The following is a 27,659-nucleotide window of genomic DNA, read 5'->3' as shown; positions in this document are numbered from 1 at the left end:
CCTCAGATGGTCGACACAGACCCAGACACGGACACTGACTCCAGTGTCGACGGTAAGGAAACAAACGTATTTTCCAGTAGGGCCACACGTTACATGATCACGGCAATGAAGGAGGTTTTGAACATTTCTGATACTACAAGTACCACAAAAAAGGGTATTATGTGGGGTGTGAAAAAACTACCCGTAGTTTTTCCTGAATCAGATGAATTAAATGAGGTGTGTGATGAAGCGTGGGTTTCCCCCGATAAAAAACTGCTAATTTCTAAAAAATTATTGGCATTATACCCTTTCCCGCCAGAGGTTAGGGCGCGTTGGGAAACACCCCCTAGGGTAGATAAGGCGCTCACACGCTTATCAAAACAAGTGGCGTTACCGTCTCCTGATACGGCCGCCCTCAAGAAACCAGCTGATAGGAAGCTGGAAAATATCCTAAAAAGTATATACACACATACTGGTATTATACTGCGACCAGCAATCGCCTCAGCCTGGATGTGCAGTGCTGGGGTGGCTTGGTCGGATTCCCTGACTGAAAATATTGATACCCTGGACAGGGACAGTATATTATTGACTATAGAGCATTTAAAGGATGCATTTCTATATATGCGAGATGCACAGAGGGATATTTGCACTCTGGCATCAAGAGTACGTGCGCTGTCCATTTCTGCCAGAAGAGGGTTATGGACGCGACAGTGGTCAGGTGATGCGGATTCCAAACGGCATATGGAAGTATTGCCGTATAAAGGGGAGGAGTTATTTGGGGTCGGTCTATCGGACCTGGTGGCCACGGCAACGGCTGGGAAATCCACCTTTTTACCCCAGGTCACCTCTCAGCAGAAAAAGACACCGTCTTTTCAGGCTCAGTCCTTTCGTCCCCATAAGGGCAAGCGGGCAAAAGGCCACTCATATCTGCCCCGGGGCAGAGGAAGGGGAAAAAGACTGCAGCAGGCAGCCTCTTCCCAGGAACAGAAGCCCTCCCCCGCTTCTGCCAAGTCCTCAGCATGACGCTGGGGCCTTACAAGCGGACTCAGGCACGGTGGGGGCCCGTCTCAAGAATTTCAGCGCGCAGTGGGCTCACTCGCAAGTGGACCCCTGGATCCTGCAGGTAGTATCTCAGGGGTACAAATTGGAATTCGAGACGTCTCCCCCTCGCCGGTTCCTGAAGTCTGCTTTACCAACGTCTCCCTCCGACAGGGAGGCGGTATTGGAAGCCATTCACAAGCTGTATTCCCAGCAGGTGATAATCAAGGTACCCCTCCTACAACAGGGAAAGGGGTATTATTCCACGCTGTTTGTGGTACCGAAGCCGGACGGCTCGGTGAGACCTATTTTAAATCTGAAATCCTTGAACACTTACATACAAAGGTTCAAATTCAAGATGGAGTCACTCAGAGCAGTGATAGCGAACCTGGAAGAAGGGGACTATATGGTGTCTCTGGACATCAAGGATGCTTACCTCCATGTCCCAATTTGCCCTTCTCACCAAGGGTACCTCAGGTTTGTGGTACAGAACTGTCACTATCAGTTTCAGACGCTGCCGTTTGGATTGTCCACGGCACCCCGGGTCTTTACCAAGGTAATGGCCGAAATGATGATTCTTCTTCGAAGAAAAGGCGTCTTAATTATCCCTTACTTGGACGATCTCCTGATAAGGGCAAGGTCCAGAGAACAGTTAGAGGTCGGAGTAGCACTATCTCAAGTAGTACTACGACAGCACGGGTGGATTCTAAATATTCCAAAATCGCAGTTGATTCCGACGACACGTCTGCTGTTCCTAGGGATGATTCTGGACACAGTCCAGAAAAAGGTGTTTCTCCCGGAGGAGAAAGCCAGGGAGTTATCCGACCTAGTAAGGAACCTCCTAAAACCAGGCCAAGTGTCAGTGCATCAATGCACAAGGGTCCTGGGAAAAATGGTGGCTTCTTACGAAGCGATTCCATTCGGCAGATTCCACGCAAGAACTTTTCAGTGGGATCTGCTGGACAAATGGTCCGGATCGCATCTTCAAATGCATCAGCGGATAACCCTGTCTCCAAGGACAAGGGTGTCTCTCCTGTGGTGGTTACAGAGTGCTCATCTTCTAGAGGGCCGCAGATTCGGCATTCAGGACTGGGTCCTGGTGACCACGGATGCCAGCCTGAGAGGCTGGGGAGCAGTCACACAGGGAAGAAATTTCCAGGGCTTGTGGTCAAGCATGGAAACGTCACTTCACATAAATATCCTGGAACTAAGGGCCATTTACAATGCCCTAAGTCAGGCAAGGCCTCTGCTTCAGGGTCAGCCGGTGTTGATCCAGTCGGACAACATCACGGCAGTCGCCCACGTAAACAGACAGGGCGGCACAAGAAGCAGGAGGGCAATGACGGAAGTTGCAAGGATTCTTCGCTGGGCGGAAAATCATGTGATAGCACTGTCAGCAGTGTTCATTCCGGGAGTGGACAACTGGGAAGCAGACTTCCTCAGCAGACACGACCTCCACCCGGGGGAGTGGGGACTTCACCCAGAAGTCTTCCACATGATTGTGAACCGTTGGGAAAAACCAAAGGTGGACATGATGGCGTCCCGCCTCAACAAAAAACTGGACAGATATTGCGCCAGGTCAAGGGACCCTCAGGCAATAGCTGTGGACGCTCTGGTAACACCGTGGGTGTACCAGTCAGTGTATGTGTTCCCTCCTCTGCCTCTCATACCCAAGGTACTGAGAATCATAAGAAGGAGAGGAGTAAGGACTATACTCGTGGCTCCGGATTGGCCAAGAAGGACTTGGTACCCGGAACTTCAAGAGATGCTCACGGAAGACCCGTGGCCTCTACCTCTAAGAAAGGACCTGCTCCAGCAGGGACCCTGTCTGTTCCAAGACTTACCGCGGCTGCTTTTGACGGCATGGCGGTTGAACGCCGGATCCTGAAGGAAAAAGGCATTCCGGATGAAGTCATCCCTACCCTGATCAAAGCCAGGAAGGATGTAACTGTGCAACATTATCACCGTATCTGGCGTAAATATGTTGCGTGGTGTGAGGCCAGGAAGGCCCCTACAGAGGAATTTCAACTGGGTCGTTTCCTGCATTTCCTGCAAACAGGACTGTCTATGGGCCTAAAATTAGGGTCCATTAAGGTTCAAATTTCGGCCCTGTCGATATTCTTCCAAAAAGAACTGGCTTCAGTTCCTGAAGTTCAGACGTTTGTCAAGGGGGTACTGCATATACAGCCTCCTTTTGTGCCTCCAGTGGCACCTTGGGATCTCAATGTAGTTTTGGGGTTCCTAAAATCACATTGGTTTGAACCACTCACCACTGTGGACTTAAAATATCTCACATGGAAAGTGGTAATGCTGTTAGCCCTGGCTTCAGCCAGGCATGTCTCAGAATTGGCGGCTTTATCCTATAAAAGCCCTTACCTAATTTTTCATACGGACAGGGCAGAATTGAGGACTCGTCCTCAATTTCTCCCTAAGGTGGTTTCAGCGTTTCACTTAAACCAGCCTATTGTGGTACCTGCGGCTACTAGGGACTTGGAGGATTCCAAGTTGCTGGACGTAGTCAGGGCCCTGAAAATATATGTTTCCAGGACGGCTGGAGTCAGAAAATCTGACTCGCTGTTTATCCTGTATGCACCCAACAAGCTGGGTGCTCCTGCTTCTAAGCAGACTATTGCTCGTTGGATTTGTAGTACAATTCAGCTTGCACATTCTGTGGCAGGCCTGCCACAGCCAAAATCTGTAAAAGCCCATTCCACACGGAAGGTGGGCTCATCTTGGGCGGCTGCCCGAGGGGTCTCGGCTTTACAACTTTGCCGAGCAGCTACTTGGTCAGGGGCAAACACGTTTGCTAAATTATACAAATTTGATACCCTGGCTGAGGAGGACCTGGAGTTCTCTCATTCGGTGCTGCAGAGTCATCCGCACTCTCCCGCCCGTTTGGGAGCTTTGGTATAATCCCCATGGTCCTTTCGGAATCCCCAGCATCCACTAGGACGTCAGAGAAAATAAGAATTTACTTACCGATAATTCTATTTCTCATAGTCCGTAGTGGATGCTGGGCGCCCATCCCAAGTGCGGATTGTCTGCAATACTTGTACATAGTTATTGTTACAAAAATCGGGTTATTATTGTTGTGAGCCATCTTTTCAGAGGCTCCTCTGTTATCATGCTGTTAACTGGGTTCAGATCACAAGTTGTACGGTGTGATTGGTGTGGCTGGTATGAGTCTTACCCGGGATTCAAAATCCTTCCTTATTGTGTACGCTCGTCCGGGCACAGTATCCTAACTGAGGCTTGGAGGAGGGTCATACGGGGAGGAGCCAGTGCACACCAGGTAGTCCTAAAGCTTTTACTTTTGTGCCCAGTCTCCTGCGGAGCCGCTATTCCCCATGGTCCTTTCGGAGTCCCCAGCATCCACTACGGACTATGAGAAATAGAATTATCGGTAAGTAAATTCTTATTTTCCCCCTCCCCCAAGTTATTGTTAATCAGAGAGTTTCTGTGTAAACATGTGTCAGGCCACAGAAAGCATTTATACCAGACGGTTCCGCTCCCGTCTCTATGTTGTGGTACTAGATTATTTTGTGGTCATGTAATCTGTGGCTATTAGGCAATTTGCAAATGAACCACAGATTTGTGAAGCACGTAATTATATAGTAAACTATAGCGGTCTAGCCCACGGAAATGGGAGGAGCCTGACGCAAAACCTATGTAAGGCAGAGCCCATCCAAGACGTCTCCTCATATCACTATAGTAACATAGCGCCACAGCAGGGCCAGACTGTGGACAACGTGGGCTTGGGGCTGAAAATGATCAATGACCTGTTGTGAGAGTGGGGGGAGGTGTGGCCAGTGCTGTGTGGGTGTGGCCATTGCCATGTGGGGGTGTACACCCCCCCCCCCACACACACACACACACACTATCAGCCCCAATGTCTCCCTAAGTACAGAAACATAGAAAACTGCATAATTTTGTGAGGAAACGGAAAGGACATTTTGAATACTGAGGGTTTATGGCCACCAGTGTGGCTGGTGGAGCGGCAGGTCACCATAAAATGATGGGTCTGTTTCTATGTGGAGGCCTGGAGCTGGCTTCAGTATGAATGACCGCTGGGCAGTCACAATACAGACGGTGGCATCCCGATCTGTGACACCCCGACAGGGGCCAGGTAAGTATGTTTTCCCCCCTCTCCCCTTCCACCTAACCCTCCCTTCCCCTTCCACCTAACCCCAACATTGTCCCTAAGTGCCTAACCCTAGCCACCAACCCCCCCCCCCCCGTGGGTGCCCAGACCTAACCACCCCTTCCCCGTAGCCTAATCTAACCTCCCCTAGCCTTCCCCCTGGTGGTGCCTAAACCTACCCCCTTCCCCCCCATCCCCTCATAAACCTAACCTCCCCTTCTCCACAGCCTAACCCATAGGTTGCAAACTCAGTCCTCAGGACCCCACACAGGGCATGTTTTGCAGGTCTCCTCACAGAATCACAAGTGAAATAATTAGCTCCACCTGTGGACCTTTTAAAATGTGTCAGTGAGTAATTAATACAGCTGTGCACCTGCTGGGTTACCTGCAAAACATGCACTGTGTGGGGTCCTGAGGACCGAGTTTGCAGACCTATGGCCTAAACCTAACCCCCCGGATGGCACCTGAACCCACCCCCCCCCCTTCCCTGCAGCCTACACCTAACCCCCCCCCCCCCCCCCCCCACCCCCCGGGTGGCGCCTAAACCTAACCACCCGCCAGCTGTATGTACAGTCAGGATTCAGGTGTCGGCATTCTGTTGGGTGTCCGGATTTCGGAGTTGGTATTCCGACTGCCGGCATCTTACCCGCATTCCCTGGAGCAGTAATCTGTCCCGTTGCTAATCTGGCCTTGGCAATGTGTCATTCTGTGGAATGATTGCTAGTGGCTGGTCAGCCGAAGGGTCCAGTATTTCTCGTAACACTCATTGAATCAGTGGCGTCACCCTCATAGGGTGAGACTGAATGCCGGCTCCTCCGCATTCCCTCTCTGGGAATGCTGGACACGCCTCCTAGGACTTGGGTGGGGTATGAAGTACGCACAGGGTGTCACCAGACTCGGAGACACCTCTGCATGGAATAAATATGTGTGGCGGTTATCGGACAAATTTTACTTATTAACAGGGATTTACAGAGAATGTTCCAGTCATTCACATCCGTCCCTGCCCCAGAGAGCTTCCACTCTATATTCCCTACCATGTATTGTTAGAAGCCAATTAACTTTAACAGTATTAATTGGATGTAAGAGGAAACTGGGCACCAGGAGGAAACCTATGCAAGTAGGGAGAGAACATACAAACTCCACATAGATGGCGTGCACAGCAATTGAACTCATGACCTCAGGTCTGTGAGGTAGCAGTGCTAACCACTACGCCAACTGAAGACTACTTTAACTTTCCCCATCGGTAAAAAAATAATAATAATTAAATACACCAACATCCCAGCGGTCAAATGTTCCTCACAATTTTTTCCACTTTGTTTTTTAAAAACTTTCCTCAGGCAACAGCCTGGTCACTAGTGTGCGATATTCTGCCACCGCTCGGTGTAAGCGCTTTCCCTCCATCCTGTCATCGCTGACAATGACTGGGATGAAGGGCTTACAGCTTGGGGGTGGGGGAGGATTGGGGGGGTCAGGTCACCACAGGGGCCGCTAATTGCTGCTGGCATCCAAATCAGCAGGAGGTAAATAGAACGACAGGGAGGGGGGAGCGTTTCCAATGCATTGTAATGGGAGAGTGGCCCGTTCAGGCCGCTCGTTAGTAGCTGTGGTGACATAACCTTCCCTAAACTTCCAACGTTCATTCTAGTAATGCCCCCTACAGCGGCCCAGTGTGGCGGGTAAAGCCTCCAGACGTCTCTGTACTTCTGTTCTGCGGTGTTCGGCCTTGTGAGGAGTTTATACCAGGAGCTGAGGGAGGGCCGGTGTGAGGCCGGAGTGGGACCCCCCTGCCCAGACAGCGCACGTTTTCCTCTGCGTGTCCGGCATACTGAGTTCTTACAGAAGGACATGGAAAGAATGAGGAGGCCGAGGGGAGGATTTGGGACATCACAAGCAGAATATAAATGAGACCACAAGTGGGGTAGAGCCCTGGAATGCATTCATTACACCCCCTCCCCCTGACCACAGAAGGGTTAAAGCTACAAATCCCCCTCAGGTACTGGGGGGTGTCACGTCACTGCCAATGATGGGACGGATTTCTGTTATCTCTGGGGTAGACTTCTCAGGCCGTGCTAGCAAAAGGACAGTTGGTTGCTGTGGGCAACTACACCACTTTATCGCTCTTCAAGGTTTGGTAAATCACCCCCTCAGCTGCTTTCTGTGGAGTTTGGGAAGTCCTCGGAACACTTCTGTCAGCAGGATGATGTCTGCGGGGAGCCGGGAGTTTATTTTCTTAAGTTTCTGGCCCTGGATGAAGTGCCTGGTGCTGGAAATGCTAACACTACAGGCCGGGCCTGACAGAGGGGGTGCGCTGTCTTATGTCTGTCGTCTGCGACCCTTAAAGGGACAGGACACCTAGAAATAGGATTATTATATATACAAACGGTAATGGTTCCTGCAGAGAGGAGGGGGAAACAACTACATTTAGTCTGCCCCAAAAGTTTTAATTTCTCAGGATAGAGAGATCGGTCTGCCTGTGGCTCTCCAGCTGTTGTGAAACTACAAGTCCCAGCATGCCACAGTTTTCTATTTCCTTAATAGCAAAGCTCCAGCAGGGCATGCTGGGACTTGTAGTTTCGCAGGTTGGCCAGGCCTAGTCTATGATATCTGCTGCCAGTTCGTTCCAGTTATCCGGAAACTAAATCCTTTCTAACGTGATTCTTGAGCCCCCTGCAGATCTTTTTCTTTTGGTCCTTTTAATTAAAATTTATTTTTTTATATAAAACCTATTTAAAGAACAATTACCATAATAGCAAGTTACATTTCCCATGGCCGTCCTCCTACAGACCATTACCCTCTCTGGGTGTAAAATCAGAATTTGCGCGCGTGATTCGCAGATGGACGCAAAGTCGATTGCGTACATAGCGGATGGTTTGCTGTGGTCTGATGCTGCGCATGAGCCACGATGGTCTTCCGACATTGGTCGCAGAGAGGATTTATTTGCAAAGTGAGTGGTGGCTCAAATGCAGGTGGTCACGACCATTTAAGGAGTATTTTTTGCCTGTGTCTGTGATCCCGTAAGCATTAAAAAAGGCTCTGGGGTGTCTTCCTTCCAGCAGCCATCCTGCGCAACCAGGTTACTCACAAAATCGATGTTTGTCCGATGATTGCGTCTTTGTATGGTAACTCCTGGCAGCTGCGACATTAGCGTATTTCTGCACAGCCACTGCGTACATATTTGCAGCAGCAAATGCATTTGTGTACATCTCTGAATCCGGCTCAGAGGAGCGATCCAAAGCCTCTCTGCTCTCTATATCATAGGCCATGTGACTGGTTTCCATAGTATTCAAGAATCATAACTCATTAATAGCAGTCTGAAGAATAAAACATACGGAAATAGTAATTACTAACAATCTTCTTACAGTCTGATGGAGTGATTTCTGCCAAAATAACCTTTGGACATAACCACTGGCCATGACCATAATACATCCTATACAGACATAGGACACTACACCCCCAACATGACCTGACCGCTGGCCATGACCATAATACATCTATTACACCCTATACAGACATAGGACACTACACCCCAACATGACCTGACCACTGGCCATGACCATAATACATCTATTACACCCTATACAGACACAGGACACTACACCCCCAACATGACCTGACCGCTGGCCTTGACCATAATACATCTATTACACTCTATACAGACATAGGACACTACACTCCCAACATGACCTGACCACTGGACATGACCATAATACATCTATTACACTCTATACAGACATAGGACACTACACTCCCAACATGACCTGACCACTGGTCATGACCATAATACATCTATTACACCCTATACAGACATAGGACACTACACCCCAACATGACCTGACCACTGGCCATGACCATAATACATCTATTACACCCTATACAGACATAGGACACTACACCCCCAACATGACCAGACCACTGGCCATGACCATAATACATCTATTACACCCTATACAGATATAGGACACTACACCCCCAACATGACCTGACCACTAGCCATGACCATAATACATCTATTACACCCTATACAGACATAGGACTACACCCCCAACATGACCTGACCACTGGCCATGACCATAATATATCTATTACACTCTATACAGACACAGGACACTACACCCCCAACATGACCTGGCCACTGGCCATGACCATAATATATCTATTACACTCTATACAGACATAGGACACTACACCCCCAACATGACCTGACCACTGGCCATGACCATAATACATCTATTACACTCTATACAGACATAGGACACTACACTCCCAACATGACCTGACCACTGGCCATGACCATAATACATCTATTACACTCTATACAGACATAGGACACTACACTCCCAACATGACCTGACCACTGGCCATGACCATAATACATCTATTACACCCTATACAGACAGGACACTACACTCCCAACATGACCTGACCACTGGCCATGACCATAATACATCTATTACACCCTATACAGACAGGACACTACACTCCCAACATGACCTGACCACTGGCCATGACCATAATACATCTATTACACCCTATACAGACATAGGACACTACACCCCCAACATGACCTGACCACTGGCCATGACCATAATATATCTATTACACTCTATACAGACACAGGACACTACACCCCCAACATGACCTGACCACTGGCCATGACCATAATATATCTATTACACTCTATACAGACACAGGACACTACACTCCCAACATGACCTGACCGCTGGCCTTGACCATAATACATCTATTACACTCTATACAGACACAGGACACTACACTCCCAACATGACCTGACCACTGGACATGACCATAATACATCTATTACACTCTATACAGACATAGGACACTACACTCCCAACATGACCTGACCACTGGCCATGACCATAATACATCTATTACACCCTATACAGACATAGGACACTACACCCCCAACATGTCCTGACCACTGGCCATGACCATAATACATCTATTACACCCTATACAGACATAGGACACTACATCCCCAACATGACCTGACCACTGGCCATGACCATAATACATCTATTACAGCCTATACAGACATAGGACACTATACCCCAACATGACCTGACCACTGGCCGTGACCATAATACATACATTACATCCTATACAGACATAGGACACTACACCCCCAACATGACCTGACCACTGGCCGTGACCATAATACATCTATTATACCCTATACAGACATAGGACACTACACCCACAACATGACCTGACGGCTGGCCTTGACCATAATACATCTATTACACTCTATACAGACATAGGACACTACACCCCAACATGACCTGACCACTGGACATGACCATAATACATCTATTACACCCTATACAGACATAGGACACTACACCCCCAACATGACCTGACGGCTGACCTTGACCATAATACATCTATTACACTCTATACAGACATAGGACACTACACCCCAACATGACCTGACCACTGGACATGACCATAATACATCTATTACACCCTATACAGACATAGGACACTACACCCCAACATGACCTGACCACTGGCCGTCACCATAATACATCTATTACACCCTATACAGACATAGAACACTACACCCCAACATGACCTGACCACTGGCCATGACCATAATACATCTATTACACTCTATACAGACATAGGACACTACACCCCAACATGACCTGACCACTGGACATGACCATAATACATCTATTACACCCTATACAGACATAGGACACTACACCCCCAACATGACCTGACGGCTGGCCTTGACCATAATACATCTATTACACTCTATACAGACATAGGACACTACACCCCAACATGACCTGACCACTGGACATGACCATAATACATCTATTACACCCTATACAGACATAGGACACTACACCCCAACATGACCTGACCACTGGCCGTCACCATAATACATCTATTACACCCTATACAGACATAGGACACTACACCCCAACATGACCTGACCACTGGCCATGACCATAATACATCTATTACACCCTATGCAGACATAGGACCCTACACCCCAACATGACCTGACCACTGGCCATGACCATAATACATCTATTAGACCCTATACAGACTTAGGACACTACACCCCCAACATGACCTGACCACTGGCCATGACCATAATACATCTATTACACCCTATACATACATAGGACACTACACCCCCAACATGACCTGACCACTGGCCATGACCATAATACATCTATTACACCCAATACAGACATAGGACACTACACCCCCAACATGACCTGACCACTGGCCGTGACCATAATACATCTATTACACCCTATACAGACATAGGACACTACACCCCCAACATGACCTGACCACTGGCCGTGACCATAATACATCTATTACACCCTATACAGACATAGGACACTACACCCCCAACATGACCTGACCACTGGCCGTGACCATAATACATCTATTACACCCTATACAGACAGAGGACACTACACCTCAACATGACCTGACCATAATACATCTATTACACCCTATACAGACATAGGACACTACACCCCAACATGACCTGACCATAATACATCTATTACACTCTATACAGACATAGGACACTACACTCCCAACATGACCTGACCACTGGCCATGACCATAATACATCTATTACACCTTATACAGACATAGGACACTACACCCCCAACATGACCTGACCACTGGCCATGACCATAATACATCTATTACACTCTATACAGACACAGGACACTACACCCCCAACATGACCTGACCACTGGCCATGACCATAATACATCTATTACACCCTATACAGACACAGGACACTACACCCCCAACATGACCTGACCACTGGCCATGACCATAATACATCTATTACACCCTATACAGACACAGGACACTACACCCCCAACATGACCTGACCGCTGGCCTTGACCATAATACATCTATTACACTCTATACAGACATAGGACACTACACTCCCAACATGACCTGACCACTGGACATGACCATAATACATCTATTACACTCTATACAGACATAGGACACTACACTCCCAACATGACCTGACCACTGGTCATGACCATAATACATCTATTACACCCTATACAGACATAGGACACTACACCCCAACATGACCTGACCACTGGCCATGACCATAATACATCTATTACACCCTATACAGACATAGGACACTACACCCCCAACATGACCAGACCACTGGCCATGACCATAATACATCTATTACACCCTATACAGATATAGGACACTACACCCCCAACATGACCTGACCACTAGCCATGACCATAATACATCTATTACACCCTATACAGACATAGGACTACACCCCCAACATGACCTGACCACTGGCCATGACCATAATACATCTATTACACCCTATACAGACATAGGGCACTACACCCCCAACATGACCTGACCACTAGCCATGACCATAATACATCTATTACACCCTATACAGACATAGGACACTACACCCCAACATGACCTGACCACTGGCCATGATCATAATACATCTATTACACCCTATACATAGGACACTACACCCCAACATGACCTGACCACTGGCCATGACCATAATACATCTATTACACCCTATACAGACACAGGACACTACACACCTTAACATGACATGACCATAATACATCTATTACACCCTATACAGACATAGGACACTACACCCCAACATGACCTGACCACTGGCCATAACCATAATACATCTATTACACCCTATACAGACATAGGACACTACACCCCAACATGACCTGACCACTGGCCATGACCATAATACATCTATTACACCCTATACAGACATAGGACACTACACCCCCAACATGACCTGACCGCTGGACATGACCATAATATAACATTACATTACAGTGCTGTGTGTGGCTGTTGTTCAGGGGCTTGGGATGTTTTCTGTGCTTTGTGTGTTAGTTTATAGGGCGTGCGTGAGTGCACCGGCTTGGAGTGGGGCGTGATTGAGAGCACGGTATGGAATGGGGTGTGTTTGGTCTCCTATTGTGTTGCTTCTGTGTGTACACAATGTACAGAGGTCACAGAGGGTCAGGTGCTGTTGTGCAGTATTTGTACATGGATATAAAGCAGGTTCTTGTTAATCTTGTAGTTATATACTGTGTGTACACAGCCCTGTGCAGAGGGAACACCTGTAATCTGTCGCTGTAGACCTCACACACTATACACCTGTCCTCTCCTGGCCCTGTAACCCTATAATGACGGGCAGACATACATGGCCCTGCAACCCTATAACGTCGGCTGTTTGTGTCGGCAGATGGTCCTTTCTTACCCTAACTCCTGCACATAATGAGGCTGATATAGAGGTGGATGCGCGATGCGCAGTAGAAAAACATTGTTCTGTTACGTGCGACATCCACGGTCCTTCCCAAGGTTCCTGCTATTTATTCTCCCCCCGCTCCCAGGATGTTTCCCAGAGCCGGAGCTCCCGGTGTAACGTTACCCTGATGCTGATGGTGCTGGACACTCTGATGGGAAACGTTGTGTTTTGCAGGTCATGGAGAGTGTGACTGCGGCGAGTGCAAGTGTCATGCCGGATACATCGGGGACAACTGTAACTGCACCACAGAGACCAGCAGCTGCATGTCCAGCGACGGGCAGTTGTGCAGCGGACGTGGGACCTGCGTCTGCGGCCGCTGCCAGTGTACCGAGCCAGGAGCGTTCGGGGAGACCTGCGAGAAGTGCCCCACGTGCCCTGATGCCTGTGTGACCAAAAGGTAATCTGCTGCCAGTGTAACTACACCGGTCATTCCCGGAGCATCGCCTTTCACACCGCACGCAGGGGCAACGGAACTTGTCTGCCGGCGCTTAGAGATGACATCACCTCCAAGTGCCAGGGATCTGGCTGTCCCGGTGCTGGGAACAGTGGGGCAGATGTATTAACATGGAGAAAGCATAAGGAAGTGATACACCGGTGATAAATGCTCCAGCCAATCGGATCCTAACTGTTAATTTACATATTGGAGCTGATTGGCTGGTGCGTTTATCAACTTGCACTTATCACTGGTTTATCACTTCCTTATGCCGTCTCCAGGGTAATACGTCTGCCCCTGTGTCCAGGTGTCTGTGTGCTGTCACCTTTTATTATTGTCACTTCTAAGGAACCAAAGGGGGTTTCATAGCGCAGTACAAGGGGAATAAGACGTACACTAAGTTATAGAAGTACAGACTAATGTGTGATTAGCTTCATTATATAGGGGGTCATTCAGATCTGATCGCCCGCTGTGCGTTTTCGCACAGCGGGCGATCAGATCCGAACTGCGTATGCAACGTACTGCGCCGGCGCCTCGCACAGCTACAACGGGCTTCGCCGGTCAGTGATGGGATGGTAGGAAGTATCCAGTCACACGGGTGTTTGCAAGGATATTGACAGGAAGAGGCCGGTCTCAGGCGTTTTCAGGGAGGGTGTCTGACATCGGCTCCGGCTCTGATCAGCAGGAATCAATCGCGCGGGAAGAGTAAGTCCTGGGCTTAGAGTAAGTTTGTGCAACTCTGCTACACATGCGATCGCACACTTGCGCAGCGATTTAACCCTCCCCCTGTAGGTGGCGACTATCTGATCACAGGGAAGCAACAAACGCAGCCCAGCGATTCGATCTGAATGAGGCTCATAGAGAAGACAAAGCGGACGTGGCCTGTGGTTGTATGAGCTTACAGTCTATAGCGTTACGTATTCAGCGTACTATCCCTTTCTCTATAACACGGGTGCTGCTGATATATCTGCAGAACTGACGTTTTTCCCTATCCGGCGCCAGTTGCAGCACCTTTTATTTTCTGTAGTTCTGTTCTGTGGAAAGGATGATACAAGTTGGAAATACAAATCCAGGCAGCCGGCACGCAGCTTTTATTGTAGTCTCCTATCATTGCCGTGTTATGGGACATGTATTTCTGGGGCCTGGGTGTAATGCTCAGATACTCTGCGGACATGGTAATTTCAGAATGTTAACACGGTAACACGGAGTGTACGTTGCAGGGACTGCATTGAGTGCCGCCTTTACCAGACCGGACGTCTTGCCGATAACAAGACCTGCCAGATGCTGTGCAAGGATGAGATCATCACCGCGGAGGCGCTCGGTGAGTTGTCTGTATCCTGTAATCCCCTGGTAGTGGCGCCCATGTTCCCCCATATTGTAATATGTATTTTTCTTATTTATTATCCGTTCTATAATGCAGTATAGAGAACTCTGCAAGAAATAAGAGATTGACTTGTTTATGGGCCGTCTGGGTCCGAAAATGATCAATGGCCTATGGGGGTCATTCCGAGTTGTTCGCTAGCTGCTTTCGTTAGCTGTGCAGCGTTCAGGCAAAAAAATCGGCACTTCTGCGCATGCGTATGCGGCGCAATGCGCACGCGCGTCGTACTATTACAACGAACGATGTCGTTTCACACAGGGTCTAGAGAAGCTTTTCAGTCGCACTGCTGGCCGCAGAGTGATTGACATGAAGTGGGCGTTTCTGGGTGTGAACTGACCGTTTTCAGGGAGTGTTCGTAAAAACGCAGGCGTGCCAGGAAAAACGCAGGCGTGGCTGGCCGAAAGCAGGGCGTGTTCGTGACGTCAAAACAGGAACTGAACAGTCTGAAGTGATCGCAAGCGCTGAGTAGGTCTGATGCTACTCTGAAACTGCACAAAATTGTTTTGTAGCCGCTCTGCGATCCTTTCGTTCGCACTTCTGCTAAGTTAAAATACACTCCCAGTGGGCGGCATAGCGTTTGCACGGCTGCTAAAAACTGCTAGCGAGCGAACAACTCGGACTGACCCCCTATATTGGGATGCAGAGGAGGCGTGGCCAGTGCTGTGTGGGCGTGGCCATTGTCATGAGAGTGTGTTTATCCTTATGCTATCATCCCCAATGTCTCTGTAAATATGTACCAGTAGAGGAATTGCATCAGTTTGTGGGGAAAATAGAAATACAATTTGAATGATTTGTGGGCGACCGTGTGGCCAGCCGGGTGTCTGGTCATCATGCGATGGGCCTGTTTTTATGTGGAGGCCTGGGGCCGTAGTCCTGTTCCACCCCATTGTTTATCTGGCTATGGCAATACAGAAGATGCCGGGCTTGTAATATGAATATTTATTACAGTATATGTGTTAAGTCACATGACAGGCAGACGAGCGCCGCGCTAATGAGCCCCCCAGCCTCTGCCGCAGCTTCCCCGATAGACGTAATTCTTTCCCAGTCACTGAGTTTATACAACGTGTGATTACCCAGAGACTGAACCCGTCGCCCAGCCGAGATACTGGCCCCGACTGCTGGGCGTCACATTTACAAGTATACGCCCCCCTCGTGTACGCAGAGTGACCCGTATTCAGGGTGACTGTGGTTCATGTAACCCTGTTATTGCCCATGTTTTGTGCTGCATTCTCCGGCTTGCTCTCCTCCATGCATCCCGATCTCAGCTGCTCCTAATTGACTCCATATGTCCTGACAGGAAGCGCCTGGAATGTGCAGGGCTCCCAGCATCCCCGTAGCGCAGCTCTGCGCTGATTATCTCGCTCAGCCCCCCCCCCCCCCCCCCCCCCTTTCTCCTGGAATCCTCTGAGCTGTAAGGAAATCGCTGAGATGTTTTGCTGATGTGTAGAGTTCAGCGCCCAGCTGGGACGCTCTCATGTGCCATAAACGCAGATGATAGTCACAACCTGTCTCTCTCTCTCTCACACACTCACACAAACTGGAGGTAGCCGGGTTATGTGAGCATGCAGAATCTTGCAGTGACATCACTGAGGCATGAGGTGATTCGTGCCTCATGCCTCCTTGGTTGTGCTTGGCTCCTAGTGCTCTGACAGTTGTAACAAGAAAATGATTGATGAGTTATTGTCCATGAGTGCTGTCTGTGATCTGTCAGCCGTCTACCAGGCCTTCTCTGCGTCCATAGGCCTCCATTAATCCTGTTATGTGTCGCTGACAGAACGCCGCAGCAGAACCCGCGTGATCTGTTCCCATTGGGTTATTGGTCTTCCATGTGTACTCCCCTCCCAAATAATCCAGTAGTTAAGCTTTGATTCACTCTATGTTGCTTTATGTCCCCCAGACACTGACAAACCAGGGGCCGTTCTGTGTGTCTACAAGATGGAGAACGAATGTGTTATGCGCTTTACGTACTCGGAGGAAGCCAATGGGAAATCCATTCTGGTGGCGCTAAAAGAGCCAGGTTAGTGAAATGTTGCTGTGTATTAGATGTGGAAATTATAGCTGTGATGAGATAAGGACACTGTATAAATCTTACTTTTATCCGTATTATAATAAGATTTTACTTACCGGTAAATCTATTTCTCGTAGTCCGTAGAGGATGCTGGGACTCCGTAAGGACCATGGGGGATAGACGGGCTCCGCAGGAGATAGGGCACTTTAAGAAAGCTTTGGATTCTGGGTGTGCACTGGCTCCTCCCTCTATGACCCTCCTCCAGACCTCAGTTAGGGAAACTGTGCCCAGAGGAGATGGACAGTACGAGGAAGGATTTTTGTAACTCTAAGGGCAAGATCCATACCAGCCACACCAATCACACCGTACAACTTGTGATAAACTACCCAGTTAACAGTATGAACAACAACATAGCCACGGTTCAACCGATAACTATAACATAACCCTTATGTAAGCAATAACTATATACAAGTCTTGCAGAAGAAGTCCGCACTTGGGACGGGCGCCCATCATCCTCTACGGACTACGAGAAATAGATTTACCGGTAAGTAAAATCTTATTTTCTCTAACGTCCTTGAGGATGCTGGGACTCCGTAAGGACCATGGGGATTATACCAAAGCTCCCAAACGGGCGGGAGAGTGCGGATGACTCTGCAGCACCTGAGTGAGCAAACAGGAGGTCCTCCTCAGCCAGGGTATCAAACTTATAGAACTTTGCAAAGGTGTTTGTTCACGACCAAGTAGCTGCTCGGCACAACTGTATGCCGAGACCCCTCGGGCAGCCGCCCAAGAAGAGCCCACTTTCCTAGTGGAGTGGGCCTTAACCGATTTCGGTAACGGCAATCCTGCCGTAGAATGTGCCTGCTGAATCGTGTTACAGATCCAGCGAGCAATAGTCTGCTTTGAAGCAGGAGCGCCAACCTTGTTGGCCGCATACAGAACGAACAAAGCTTCAGTCTTCCTGATTCTAGCCGTTCTGGTCACACAAATCTTCAAAGCCCTGACTACATCCAGGGACTCAGAATCCTCCAAGTCCCGTGTAGCCACAGGCACGACAATAGGTTGGTTCACATGAAAAGATGAGACCACTCTTGGCAGAAAGTGAGGGTGAGTCCTCAACTCTGCCCTATCCACGTGAAAAACCAAGTATGGGCTTTTATGTGATAAAGCCGCCAATTCGAAAACACGTCTTGCCGAAGCTAACGCCAACAACATGACCACTTTCCACGTGAGGTATTTTAACTCCACAGTTTTGAGTCTTTCAAACCAAGGTGACTTGAGGAAACGTAACACCACGTTAAGATCCCAAGGCGTGGCGCAAAAGGAGGCTGTATATGCAGCACTCCCTTCACAAAGGTCTGTACTTCAGGAATAGAGGCCAATTCTCTTTGAAAGAAAATGGATAAGGCCGAAACCTGGACCTTTATGGACCCTAATTTTAGGCCCAAAGTCACTCCTGTTTGAAGGAAGTGGAGTAGACGGCCCAAATGGAACTCCTCCGTAGGAGCAGCTCTGGCCTCACACCAAGCAACATATTTCCGCCATATACGGTGATAATGTTTTAACGTCACATCTTTCCTAGCCCTGATCAGGGTAGGAATCACTTCCTCCGGAATCCCTTTTTCCGCTCGGATCCGGCGTTCAACTGCCATGCCGTCAAACGCAGCCGCGGTAAGTCTTGGAACAGACAGGGCCCCTGCCGCTGCAGGTCCTGCCTTAGAGGAAGAGGCCACGGATCCCCTGCGAGAAACTCTTGCAGCTCCGGATACCAAGTCCTCCGTGGCCAATCCGGAACAATGAGTATTGTTCTGACCCTGCTTCTTCGTATTATTCTCAACACCTTGGGTATGAGAGGAAGAGGAGGAAACACATAGACCGATCTGAACACCCAAGGTGTCACCAGAGCGTCTACCGCTACCGCCTGAGGGTCCCTTGACCTGGCGCAATACCGCTTTAGCTTTTTGTTGAGACGGGATGCCATCATGTCGATTTGAGGCAGTCCCCAACGATCCGTGATCTGTGCGAAGACTTCTTGATGAAGTCTCCACTCTCCCGGATGCAGGTCGTGCCTGCTGAGGAAGTCCGCCTCCCAGTTGTCCACCCCCGGGATGAACACCGCTGACAGCGCGCTTACATGGCCTTCCGCCCAGCGTAGAATCCTGGTCGCTTCTGCTATGGCCATTCTGCTCCTTGTTCCGCCTTGGCGGTTTATATGAGCCACTGCCGTGACATTGTCTGACTGAATCAGAATCGGTTGTCTCCGAAGCAATTCCTCCGCTTGACGCAGGGTGTTGTATATGGCCCTCAACTCCAGGACGTTGATGTGGAGACAAGACTCTAGGCTTGACCAGAGACCTTGGAAATTTCTTCCCAGTGTCACTGCTCCCCAGCCTCGGAGGCTTGCGTCCGTGGTCACCAGGACCCAGTCCTGAATGCCGAACCTGCGACCTTCTAGTAGGTGAGCACTGTTCCGCCACCACAGGAGAGATACCCTGGTCCTGGGAGACAGGGTGATCCTTTGATGCATTTGTAAATGGGACCCGGACCACTTGTCCAAGAGGTCCCATTGAAAAGTCCTCGCATGGAACCTGCCGAAAGGGATGGCCTCGTAGGAAGCCACCATCTTCCCCAGGACCCGCGTGCAATGATGCACTGAAACCTTTTTGGTTTTAATAGGTTCCTGACCATGGCTATGAGTTCCTGAACCTTTTCGATCGGAAGAAAACCCTTTTTCTGGTCCGTGTCTAGACTCAGCCCCAAAAAGGTCAGACTAGGGACTAGCTGGGACTTCGGTATATTGAGAATCCAGCCGTGTATCTGCAACGTCTTCATGGACAGAGACACGCTGTCCAGCAACCTCTCCCGAGATCTCGCCTTTATGAGGAGATCGTCCAAGTATGGGATAATTGTGACCCCCCTGCCTGCGCAGGAGCACCATCATTTCCGCCATTACCTTCGTGAAAATTCTCGGGGCAGTGGGAAGCCCAAACGGCAATGTTTGAAATTGGTAGTGACAGTCCTGCACTGCAAATCTCAGGAACGCCTGATGCGGGGGGAATATCGGAACATGAAGGTAAGCATCCTTTATGTCCAGGGACACCATCCAATCCCCCCCCTCCAGGCTGGCGATGACCGCCCTGAGTGATTCCATTTTGAACTTGAACCTCTTCAAGTACAGGTTCAGAGATTTCAGGTTTAAAATGGGACTGACCGAACCGTCCGGTTTCGGGACCACAAACAGGGTTAAGTAATATCCCTCTCCTTCCTGGAGATGAGGAACTGTGACAATCACCTGTTGAACATACAATTTTTGGATTGCTGCCAACACTAGCTCCCTCTCTGACGGGGAAGTCGGCAGAGCCGATTTGAAAAATCGGCGAGGAGGCAAGTCTTCAAAATCCAGCCTGTATCCCTGAGAAACAATCTCTAATGCCCAGGGATCCACCTGCGAGTGAACCCAGACGTGGCTGAAAAATCGAAGACGAGCCCCCCACCAGATCTGCTTCCCCTCGGAAAGCCCCAGCGTCATGCGGTGGACTTCGCAGACGCAGGGGAGGACTTCTGCTCTTGGGAACTAGCTGTGTGCAGCTTTTTTCCCCTGCCTTTCCCTCTGGCAACAAAGGATGATCCACGTACCTTCTTGTTTTTATTGGAACGAAAGGACTGCATTTGATAATGAGGTGCCTTTTTTTGTATGCTGCGGGGGGACATAAGGTAAGAAATTTGACTTACCAGCCGTAGCCGTAGAGACAAGATCCGAGAGGCCGTCTCCAAACAATTCCACCCCTTTGTAAGGCAAGGACTCCATATGCCGCTTTGAATCGGCATCTCCCGTCCACTGTCGGGTCCACAAGAGCCACATAGCAGAAATAGACATAGCATTTATTCTGAAGCTTAATAAACAAATGTCTCTCTGAGCATCCCTCATATACAAGGTAGCATCTCTGATATGCTATATGGTCATTTGAATGGCGTCCTATCTAAGGTGTCAATTTCCGTAGATAAGGAATCTGCCCATGCTACAACCGCACTACAAACCCAGGCAGATGCCATAGCCGGTCGAGCAATAGTACCGGAATGATTGTAAATGTGCTTTAAGGTAATTTCCTGCCTGCGATCAGCAGGTTCCTTGAGGGAAGCAGTATCCTGAGAAGGCAGTGCCACCTTTTTGGACAAACGTGTCAGCGCCTTGTCAACTTTTGGCGAAGATTCCCAGAGTATCCTATCAGTTTGTGGAAAAGGATACGCCATGAGAATCCTTTTGGGAACTCGTGGTCTCCTATCCGGAGATTCCCAAGCCTTTTCGCATAAGTCACTTAATTCAAATGAGGATGGAAAAGTGACTTCAGGCTTTTTCCCTTTATACATGTGTACCCTCGTGTCAGGGACAGGGGGTTCCTCAGTAATATGCAAAACCTCTTTAATGGCCATAATCATGTACCGTATACCCTTAGCCACCTTTGGCTGTAATTTTGAATCTTCATAGTCGACACTAGAGTCAGTATCTGTGTCATCGATCTGGGATATGGTGCGCTTCTGAGACCCCGAAGGACCTGGCGCCCCAGGGACAGGCATGGACTGGCTACCTGACAGACCCATTCCGGTGTCAGCGTTGCCGACGGCGACCTGACATTCAAGCACTCCCCCTCCACATTAAGCGTGCCTTCCTCGTCAAACAGGTCGACACAGACAGTATCCCTGTCAAGGCCCTTTGGAGAGACAGAGAGAGAGTATGCCAGCACACACCCCAGCGCAATAACCCTGGAGACCAACACAAATTGTTTTTCCCCAGCAGCGCTGTATAATATGTAAACCGCCAATTATGTGCCCCCCCCCCCTCTCTTTTAAGCACCCTTTCACCGTGTGTAAGCAGGGGAGAGTCCGGGGAGCTTCCTCTCAGCAGTGCTGTGGAGAGAAAATGGAGCTGGTGAGTGCTGAGGGAGAAGCCCCGCCCCCTCGGCGGTGGGCTTTTGTCCCGCTCAAATTTAGTAAAATATGGCGGGGGCTCTTTTATATACATGTACAGAGCCCACCTATACATGTATATAGTCTGTTTGCCATGCAGAGGTTTATATTGCTGCCCAGGGCGCCCCCCCCTGCGCCCTGCACCCTTACAGTGACCGGAGTATGTGAGGTGTATGGGAGCAATGACGCACAGCTGCAGTGCTGTGCGTTACCTCAGTGAAGCTGAAGTCTTCTGACGACTTCTGTCTTCTGTACTTCTGGCTCTGTGAGGAGAACGGCGGCGCGGCTCCGGGGGTGGACGCCCAGTAAGAACCTGCGTTCACCCCCTCTGGAGCTAATGGTGTCCAGTAGCCGAGGAAGCAGAGCCTATCTTTGACAAGAAGGTCTTCTCCTCTCTCCTCAGTCCCTCGATGCAGGGAGCCTGTTGCCAGCAGTGCTCCCTGTGAAAAAGTAGTAAAAGGTAGGGAAAAAAAAATCCAAACAAAAATGCTTCTAGGCAGAGAACTCTGGAGAGCTCTCTGCAGTGCACCCATCTCGCTCTGGGCACAGTGTAAAACGGAGGTCTGGAGGAGGGTCATAGAGGGAGGAGCCAGTGCACACCCAGAATCCAAAGCTTTCTTAAAGTGCCCTATCTCCTGCGGAGCCGTCTATCCCCCATGGTCCTTACGGAGTCCCAGCATCCTCAAGGACGTTAGAGAAAAGTGGTTTTTATACAGCGATAATTCAGTGACATTTACAATTCCCCACCGCGCAGACATCAGGGTTACTCTTGTCAGACGCCAATTATCCTACCAGTGCTTGGCGTGTGGGAGGGTACCTGTGACCCCAGTGCTTTGTAGCAGCAATACTACTACTCTGCCACTGTGTCACCAAACTTGAATTGATAGGAGTTATTGCTACCTGTTCTTTCAGCATCCAGCCACTAGAGGTGCTGTTCTGTGGCAGGGTACTAGTAATGGCGGGCACACACTGTGCGATTCAGGCCGATATTGACTATACGATCTGCCCAGAGTCATGAACCTCCGACACAGTCAGTGTTGGCCCGCCTGCACAGTCTAATGTTCCTTGCGATGCCGATCCTGTGGGATTGCGCGTCGGCATCGCATCAGGTGTTACCACACAGTGCAATGTGCACTGTCTTCTACCAATATGGACTATATAGTGCCCCTTAAGCCACAGTCTGATTGGCCAGCACTGCCCACCCCCAAATACCAGCAGCCTGTCAGTGTTCCCAAAAATGGGACTGTCGCCCCTGTTTTTTTGGGAGTTCCGAGGCCAGTGCCTTGCGTTAATTCTGAGTAAAATAGATGGTTGCGATGGTGATCCGATGCAGCATCTTAGGACCAAACACACGGATAACAGATGCTGGCAGGAGGCCTACCTCCCCTCGCGTGCTGCCGGGGGGTCCGCCCCCTACCTCCCCTCGCGTGCTGCCGGGGGATCCGCCCCCTACCTCCCCTCGCGTGCTGCCAGGGGATCCGCCCCCTTCATCCCCTCGCGTGCTGCCAGGGGATCCGCCCCCTTCATCCCCTCGCGTGCTGCCAGGGGATCCGCCCCCTACCTCCCCCCGTGTGCTGCCAGGGGATCCGCCCCCTACCTCCCCTCGCGTGCTGCCGGAGGATCCGCTCCCTACCTCCCCTCACGTGCTGCCGGGGGGTCCGCCCCCTACCTCCCCTCGCGTGCTGCCGGGGGATCTGCCCCCTACCTCCCCCCGCGTGCTGCCAGGGGATCCGCCCCCTTCATCCCCTCGCGTGCTGCCAGGGGATCCGCCCCCTTCATCCCCTCGCGTGCTGCCAGGGGATCCGCCCCCTACCTCCCCCCGTGTGCTGCCAGGGGATCCGCCCCCTACCTCCCCTCGCGTGCTGCCGGAGGATCCGCTCCCTACCTCCCCTCACGTGCTGCCGGGGGATCCGCACCCTACCTTCCCTCGCGTGCTACCAGAGGATCCGCACCCTACCTTCCCTCTTGTGCTGCTGGGTGATCCGCCCCCTGCCTCCCCTCATGTGCTGCAGGGGGATCCGCCCCCTACCTCCCATTGCGTGCTACCAGAGGATCCGCACCCTACCTTCCCTTGCGTGCTCCTGGGGGAGCCGCCCGCTACCTCCCCTCATGTGCTGCCGGGGGATCCGCCCCCTACCTTCCCTCGCGTGCTGCCAGAGGACCCGCCCCCTACCTCCCATCGCATGCTACCAGAGGATCCGCACCCTACCTCCCCTCTTGTACTGCTGGGTGATCCGCCCCCTGCCTCCCCTCATGTGCTGCAGGAGGATCCACCTCCTACCTCCCATCGCGTGCTACCAGAGGATCCGCACCCTACCTTCCCTTGCGTGCTCCTGGGGGAGTCGCCCGCTACCTCCCCTCATGTGCTGCCGGGGGATCTGCACCCTACCTCCCCTCTACTGCTGCCGGGGAAGTCCCCCTGTCATAAACTTAATAACAAGGTAAACTGCACAGGGACATAGAAGAATATATAATCCTGCTCCTATAGTCACACTACTCTATGATCCGATGCCAGGGGCGGCTCTCCAGAATACATAGCTGGAAATTCAAGCAATGCTTTTATCCATGTACAAAATAATAATATCCTGCTTACCTGTAAGAAATAGAACTGATAAAGACGTAGACTGAGTAGGTGTAAGAAGCAGGAGACCACAGCCGGAGGCGTGCCTCTGCGTTACAGCGCTTTGTCTTATCTCACCCTGATATACCTCTCGTCCTTCTCCAGAATGTGCCAGTCCCCCCGATGCCAAGACCGTCCTCCTGGCTGTGGTGGGCAGTATTCTCCTGGTCGGCCTAGTCCTTCTGGCCGTCTGGAAGCTGCTCGTCACCATCCACGATCGCCGGGAGTTCGCAAGATTTCAAAGTGAGCGGTCCAGAGCCAAGTATGAAATGGTGAGTGACGGGAAGGGGTGACGAGGGTGGCGGACATCTGGGATGGCCAATCGGCAGTCCTGGATCCATCCTTTGCTCAATGCTGGAACTTCATCTTTAAAAAAAAAAAAAAAAATCATCAAATTAAAGTTGATCTTTTCCAGGAGTAATATTATTTTCACATATGCGCAGTTGGCGAGCTAGGGAATGGTCAGGCATGGCCAGTTGGAAAAAAAAAAAAAAAAGTCTACAGATGTGCAGCCAAAAACACTGACTGCTAGCATGGTAATTTTTGGATATATCCAGTTGATGCACCCTGCCTCCACCCTGTATCGGGAATGACGATGGAGTAAAGGAGGTTGCGGCACATCCATTAATAACTGATGTATCTGAAGGACCAGCTGATAAACCAGCCGCGGTACTAATACTTGTTTTGCTTTTAATGATTCTAGGCATCGAACCCGCTGTACCGCCAGCCAATCTCCACCCACAACGTAGATGAAGTGTACAGCATGATGGGAAAGTCCTACAACGGAACATCGAATGGCTTCAGGCTTGTCGGGGATAAGGAGTGAGAAGGGGCTACACAGACGAGCGTTGCGTTGCTCTAACCTACGTTGGCGTAGTCGGCGGTTTGGGGAATGGTCATGCCTGGCTTATTTGCACATTTATACACTCCTGCTGGGCAATAACACTTTGTGTAGCTTGATCGCTGACTCTTGGACTTCCTGCTGGATCTACGCTGTATCAACATGGCTGGTACTAGAGATCTAGCGTCTTCAACTGGTGGAAACAGGGCTACCAATCCCAGAATCCTCTGCGGAAGAATGTAAGGCATAGATCAGGCCACCAAAATAAACCAAGTCCATACTGATTTTAAGCACAACCGAATCTTTGAGACAATAGGCAAGAAGTGCCATTTTTAGGGTATTTTTTTTTAGAGAAATAGTTTTATATTTTTATGTAGGTCACGTCTATGAAATCAAAGGATTAATGCAGAATTCAAAGGAGTTTAGATTTCGGAAGGTGCCAAGTTCTTCTCTACTTCTGGAAAACGCCGTTGAGCACACAGGTGACGGAACCTCAATTCCTCAATCGCTGCTCCTTTTAAAAGTGCTTCAAAGTTCACCCTCACCTATTACACTATTTTTTCCTGAACTTGAAGTTTTTTTTTATTTTTATTTTTTTCAATGAAATCTTGAGTAGTGAAAGGATGAAATCTGAACACGATTGTAATTCCAGGACCTTGTATACTATAGAGGAGGGAGAGTTTTTGGGAGAAGACATGGTACGCTTTGAAACTTTTATTTTATTTGTTTTTAATTCCCTGCCGTCCTGACTAACCCAGATCTCCGAGGACCATCCTGGGTAGAAATTTGTAACCGATTTTTAGTACGAGAAAATATTTGGATAAAATGTATTTTGCTGCAATCATTGTAATAACCATAACTTAATAAAGGAAAACGGTCCCTTTGTGAGCGTAGGTTTCTGTCACGCACGAACCAATGCAGAGATAGTCACCCGGGCATGTGTCTTTTGCCGTAGCAGCTAGTACTGTGTGATAGTGCTCCGCTGCTCCGGTATTGTGTCTATGTTACATGCATCACTGTAGTCTACAAAATTGGATTTCAAAAGACCCCATTGTAAATCCCTCTTCTAGTAGAGCAGAGCGCCCTCTAGTGGGCTCTTTTAATGTTAGTCATTTTTTTATCAAAATATATTTGAAAGGGTATCCGGTCTATAGATCTACACTGAAAAGGTCTAGAGTCAATATGGCGACCACTAACGGTAGACACGCAAAAGATGGACAGGGTCGTAAGGTCGACATGTAAAATGTAGACAGTTCAAAGGGTCAACGTGACAATGGTTTACACAAGTTTTGGGGGTTTTTTTTCAACTTTTTCATACTTTACAATCCGCGTGGTCTACGATTCAGAATAGTAACCTTTTGCCGAGCGCAACGGTAGTGGAGCCGAGGCACCTTGCCCGCTGCATGGCGAGCGAAGCAATACACTAATGGGGCTTTTTCTGTGGCACAAAAGAGACAGAACACCCAAAAAAAATTGTGTTGACCTTTGATCCTGTCAACCTTTTCTACTGTCGACCTACAGATGTGTTTTACATACATCTATGGCGGGTTTGTTATGGAGTGTGAGATTGCCGAAGTTGGGGGGGGGAGGGGATGCCGGCCGATCAGGAACCTTTTTCTTTTCTTTTCTTTTTTAAAGAGGCAAACACTCTTTAAGACATGGTTTTGCCTTGTAAGTGATTGCTCCTTTAAAAAAAAAAAAAAAAGTCAGCGATCGTCCGGTATCCTGCACCTCTTCCGATCTCGGGCATTAATACATACCGCCGTGAGATTTGATGCAGTATGTGGCCAGAAGACTCCTTTCATCTGCTCCAGTATTTACCAGTGTGACTGAATGGGTTAATGTGTAACCAGCCTGTGACAGTGATTCATGACTTGCTGTCTGATCCAGCCTGTTAGTGTGT

The 27,659-nt window shown here is 49.6% G+C and overlaps 1 protein-coding gene across 1 annotated transcript in view; it reads left to right on the top strand.

Moving 5' to 3' along the window:
- Window positions 1-26,639, top strand: part of ITGB5 (integrin subunit beta 5) — a 110,714-nt gene extending 84,075 nt beyond the window's left edge. Inside the window, exons 11-15 of the mRNA XM_063932767.1 lie at window positions 13,683-13,905; window positions 15,162-15,262; window positions 17,220-17,339; window positions 25,021-25,187; window positions 25,619-26,639. Of these exons, the coding sequence (XP_063788837.1) occupies window positions 13,683-13,905; window positions 15,162-15,262; window positions 17,220-17,339; window positions 25,021-25,187; window positions 25,619-25,741 (734 nt within the window). The 3' untranslated portion in view covers window positions 25,742-26,639. The remainder of the gene's footprint in view (window positions 1-13,682; window positions 13,906-15,161; window positions 15,263-17,219; window positions 17,340-25,020; window positions 25,188-25,618) is intronic.
- The last annotated feature ends 1,020 nt before the right edge of the window (window positions 26,640-27,659 follow it).

Source organism: Pseudophryne corroboree, chromosome 7, assembly GCF_028390025.1.
Source record: "Pseudophryne corroboree isolate aPseCor3 chromosome 7, aPseCor3.hap2, whole genome shotgun sequence".
In the NCBI taxonomy this organism is placed as follows: Eukaryota; Metazoa; Chordata; class Amphibia; order Anura; family Myobatrachidae; genus Pseudophryne; species Pseudophryne corroboree.
This window is presented reverse-complemented; position numbering and strand designations above follow the sequence as displayed.